The following is a 4,078-nucleotide window of genomic DNA, read 5'->3' on the forward strand; positions in this document are numbered from 1 at the left end:
GATACGTGATTTGCATTTGATTGACATTGATAGGGTTCTCGAAGGAAGGGTCGTCGTCGTCGAAGCATCGCCCAGCGCTGTCACTTATAATTACGATGGGGTGCAGTTCGCAGCCCTCTATCGGCGTTATAATGTCGCTGGACTTTCCGCTGCCATGCGCGAAGTCTACCCGCACCAAGTTGACTGAGTCGCCACCGACATTGTCAGGGTTGTCAGACTCCTGGCTGGATTCAGCCGGGCTGCTCTCATCATCTAAGGGTTGAGAATAGCCTGGAGGGTTGGGGACGAAGTGTACGTCGTCGAGGCTCACACCGTTCCACGCCATGAGATCGTTTTTCATGCTCCACGACCCAGTTGGAGGTCTAAACGGCGGCATATATGCCGACTGCCACCGGACGTCGGTGTTGAATCCGTTGTAGCCTGTGGGTACCGGCGGTGGGACGTGGGGAGGCGGCGGAAATTTACGGGCCATTTCTCTCGAGATTAATCACGATTTTTCGGGAAAAATGCCACTAGTCATAGACGACCGGGACTAGCTTCGTCCGTCGGGTCAGGGCCCGTCACCAAAGAAGACGTACCTGTGCTAGTCGTAGAAGAACACCTCAGGCTTCGTGAGCCTGTTTAGATTCTCACGCTCCTCCACAGCCTTCAAAGTCCTGTCTGCCTTTTCTACCTTGGCCGTGATATCTGACGGCCGCTCCGAAGGAGGCAGCACGGCACCTTGCAGCTTCAGGTTCCACTCCTCGTCCTCGATGGCGGTGAGCTGTTGGAGGAGGTCGCTTTCCTCGATGTCCGGTCCACTTTGGGACAGCACGGACACGAATTCCTGTTGGAAGTCGCGCTGCTCGTGGAGGTCCTCTATTATGCGATCGATGCGTGCGAAGGGCCTATGTGACCTGCGACCCGCTCCCTACATTTTCTCGTTAAGGCTGCGCTGTGCGCTAATTCCAGTCGCAAGAGCTTCCACGGCTAGCTGCTGCGTTTGTGCGGAATGCAGCTGTATGATCTGCTGCTCTAACGTGAGCCTTGAGGTTGCCAATTGGTCCAAGTCCTGCTGTAATAACTTCTTTCGTTTCAGAGCGGTAATGGCTCCGACGCTATTATTTGATCGTACTCTTTCTCTCGCTTCGACTTCGGCCTCCTCGATTCTTTTCAGAAGGCGTGCCTCCTTCTTTTCAAGACACTCGATGGCCTGGTTGCACTTCTCCAGCGCCATATGCAACGAGTTCTGACGAATCGTTAGTCAAACCAGCCGAAATCGGTCAGCGGGTACTTACATTCTCGTTGGCTGGACGCCGAAAGCGCAGCCATGACAGCATTCGCTGTAACATTGACAAATTTGCGCTTTTCTGAGATGGAAGACGATTGGGAAGTGACGTCTGAGACTCTGAAAACCCTTACAGCACAGTTTGGTGACATGGATCATCCTCTATTTATGGAAGACACCTCCTGCATCGACCACAGCGACGCGCTCCAGGCTCTCCACGAGATTTACCGCGAGGGGGACAAGACCGAGGTGGCTCAGAACTGCAAAAACCAAGGCAACGAGGCCATGAGGGATTCACGCTTTGACGACGCTGTGATCTTCTACACCCACGGCATCGACGTGCAGGCGGAGGACGCAAAGCTGGTCGCTGTGTTGCATTGTAACAGAGCGCAAGCATACCTGCAGCAGCGAGAATATGTTGCATGCATTGGGGATTGCAAAAAGGCGGTGACTCTTGACGAGGAGATGGTAAAGGCGTAAGTTGCGGCTAACGTGCTCACATAGATACCAGCGCGGGGCGCTAGCATCCACAATGCTGGGCCTGTACCCACAAGCCCTCGACTTCGTCGAAAAAGGTCTTACTCAGCACTCCGACGACGCCCTGCTGCTGCAACTGAAGTCCGATGCGGAGGCTAAGGCGGAAATGCAGGCCTTTCGGGTCGCTGAGCACCGAGAGCGGCACCAGCAGCAACAGGCGGCGGTACAAGCTATGCTAAGCGTGCGAGGGCTCACGCTGGAGCTCGACAGCCCCTACTCCCGGGAAATCAGCCAGCCAAAAATCCTGGATGGCGGACTCCAGTGGTCGATCTTTTTTGTGATCGACCGTGTGTCTACAGTGGAGGTAGTACATGATGTATCGGAGCAGTGGTTTATTGACGCTCAGTTGGAGCTCCTTTTTGCTCAGCCCACATCATGGAACCCTAACGGAGAGTACTCGCTCGACAAAGCCGTTTGCTACTACGAAGGCGATACCCTGACCCCCATTAACATTCACGCCCCACTTGGCATGGTACTAGAAGTGGTCCAGAAAGTGAAGGGAGTGCCTACGTTTCGAGTTGTCCTCGTCAGCGACGACAAAGAGTTCCAGACGAATCAAAAGATCAAACGTTGTCTCTGAAAGGCGACGATATACGCGCTATTCAGACAGTGGCCTCTCTCATTTGGATTGCTCTGCTCGGCTACATGCTCGTCATCAAAGAGCCTCCAGGCGTCTGTGTAGTGCGTCTCCCACAAACCCACCTCCGTCTTCTTCGCATAAAGCAGTATAGTGTCCGCGATCTAGAGTACCCATGTGACAAATGACACCCTTGAGGTTGTAAGGCGTCAAGGCGCCATCCTCCGTGGGCAGCATGAAATCACGTAACGGGATGTCAATGTGTCGACCATTCTTCTCTCCTAGCGAGCCGTGGGAAAACCGCTTGAACTGCACCAACACCAGCTCCCCCACAGACCAAACCTCATGCGTCTTCTTAGTTGCCACCTTGTTATGGCAGTGGTCGCACCTCCAAGCGTCCTCGCCAACCAGCAAGTCCTCCTCACAAGACATCGCCGCCAAGTCCGCCAAGGTGAGTGTCGTGTCTAGAGAGGGCTGCACGGCCTCGAAGTCAGGCAGGGTGAATCTTCCTGTGGTGAGGACGTGTGACGTCACCATAGGCGGTCGCTTGTGGCCCAGAGGGCGGTCCTTGTGCACGCAGAGGTCCGCCAACGCGGCATTTGTGAGACATCCCGAGCAACTGCCTGGCGCGCAACCATCGAGGTTGCAATGCAGCTGGACCTGAATGTCGTGATCCACGTCCTTCTCAGACTCGCACGACCGGAAGCTGTCACAGCCTCGGGCATTCCGCGCCTGCGAGATGAGCTCCGTCTTGTGGTTGAGTACCAACCGAGCATACTTGCAATGTAGCTCCTCTACGCTCTCTGTGGGGTCGGAGACTCGGTGCACGCGGGGAAAGGCAGCACCGTCCATATTCAAGCAGAGCTTGCTGGCAATTTCATGGAAGGAATCTGAGGTAAGAGATTCCGACGACGCTTGAGAAAGAATCGGAATCCCACCACTGAACACGTGCTCCTCTGGGTTCACTTCGTCGTAATCCAAGGAGTCGAGACTGGTCTCGTTCATAAGGAATCGAGTTTGAACGATTACGTCTCCTCGCTGTTCCAGGTCGTAGACGTACACAGCCTCTAGCTGGTCGCTGAGTAAGTCAGTGGGCTTCTTTCGAACGAGTTGCTGATAGAACCCCACTGTCTGAATTTCCAACTCGGGAACCGAAGCTGTCGTGTTCTCCAGTAGCTCCACCACGCAGGTCCCGTCATCTGAGGGTACGCCGATAATGATATCGTCTTTCGAAGAGTGGGTCAGATGCGCCACCTGCGAGTAAAGTGCCCGTACGGTAAAAACGGGTGGAACTCCAAGCCACGTATCGAAAACGTGCTTGCCCACGGGCTTGGAGAAATACCTGAGGCGTAAGAGCTTTTTGGGCTGATGTGGAACGGGTAACTGCAGCACATTAAACCGCTCGAAGCTAGCAGTGGAGTAGTTGCACGAAAGGCACTCAACTCTCGAGATGTACAGCCCAGCAAACAAGTCAAGGATCGTGCTGTCGTCGCGCAGTCGGAAAAGCTTATCAAAGCGATGGGCGCAATCATGTAGATCCTCCCCCTCCTTCTGCGCGTTCATCTCCACATACGGTTTCGTCTCTATGCGGTTCATGTCCTCGTGTAATCCGTCGAGAAGAGACGCGAGGAATTCGTGGGCGTCGTGTTGCTGGTAGATGCTCTCAAATAGCGAGTTGACCACTGAGAACTGCTTCA

At 54.4% G+C, this 4,078-nt stretch overlaps 4 protein-coding genes across 7 annotated transcripts; 1 reads left to right on the forward strand and 3 right to left on the reverse strand.

The window, feature by feature from the left end:
- Positions 1 to 472, reverse strand: KVP17_005303 (uncharacterized protein; the record flags this gene model as incomplete). The annotated part of the gene is made up of 1 exon (XM_068515108.1): positions 1 to 472. A coding segment is annotated over one exon (472 nt), but the record flags the coding sequence as incomplete, so codon positions are not given.
- A 111-nt stretch (positions 473 to 583) lies between these two features.
- On the reverse strand, positions 584 to 1,216 carry KVP17_003582 (uncharacterized protein; the record flags this gene model as incomplete). 2 transcript variants are annotated; one of them, XM_068521056.1, is made up of 2 exons in its annotated part: positions 584 to 887; positions 915 to 1,216. In XM_068521056.1, 2 exons carry the CDS (start codon positions 1,214 to 1,216, stop codon positions 584 to 586), a joined length of 606 nt encoding a protein of 201 aa, XP_068376998.1.
- A 138-nt stretch (positions 1,217 to 1,354) lies between these two features.
- KVP17_003583 (uncharacterized protein) lies at positions 1,355 to 2,384 on the forward strand (the record flags this gene model as incomplete). Of its 3 annotated transcripts, XM_068521057.1 has the most annotated exons (2): positions 1,355 to 1,743; positions 1,772 to 2,384. In XM_068521057.1, 2 exons carry the CDS (start codon positions 1,355 to 1,357, stop codon positions 2,382 to 2,384), a joined length of 1,002 nt encoding a protein of 333 aa, XP_068376999.1. The 3 variants fall into 3 exon arrangements, with proteins under 3 accessions (XP_068376999.1, XP_068377000.1, XP_068377001.1); XM_068521058.1 differs by lacking the exon at positions 1,772 to 2,384 and having other exon boundaries at positions 1,355 to 1,747; XM_068521059.1 differs by lacking the exon at positions 1,355 to 1,743 and having other exon boundaries at positions 1,800 to 2,384.
- Positions 2,385 to 2,459: 75 nt separating this feature from the next.
- On the reverse strand, positions 2,460 to 3,977 carry KVP17_003584 (uncharacterized protein; the record flags this gene model as incomplete). Its single annotated transcript, XM_068521060.1, has 1 exon — positions 2,460 to 3,977. One exon carries the CDS (start codon positions 3,975 to 3,977, stop codon positions 2,460 to 2,462), a length of 1,518 nt encoding a protein of 505 aa, XP_068377002.1.
- Positions 3,978 to 4,078: the final 101 nt, after the last annotated feature.

The sequence above is a fragment of a genome, assembly GCF_019968985.1.
Source record: "MAG: Porospora cf. gigantea B chromosome Unknown PgB_NODE_2116_length_4078_cov_134.4, whole genome shotgun sequence".
NCBI lineage: Eukaryota > Apicomplexa > Conoidasida > Eugregarinorida > Porosporidae > Porospora > Porospora cf. gigantea B.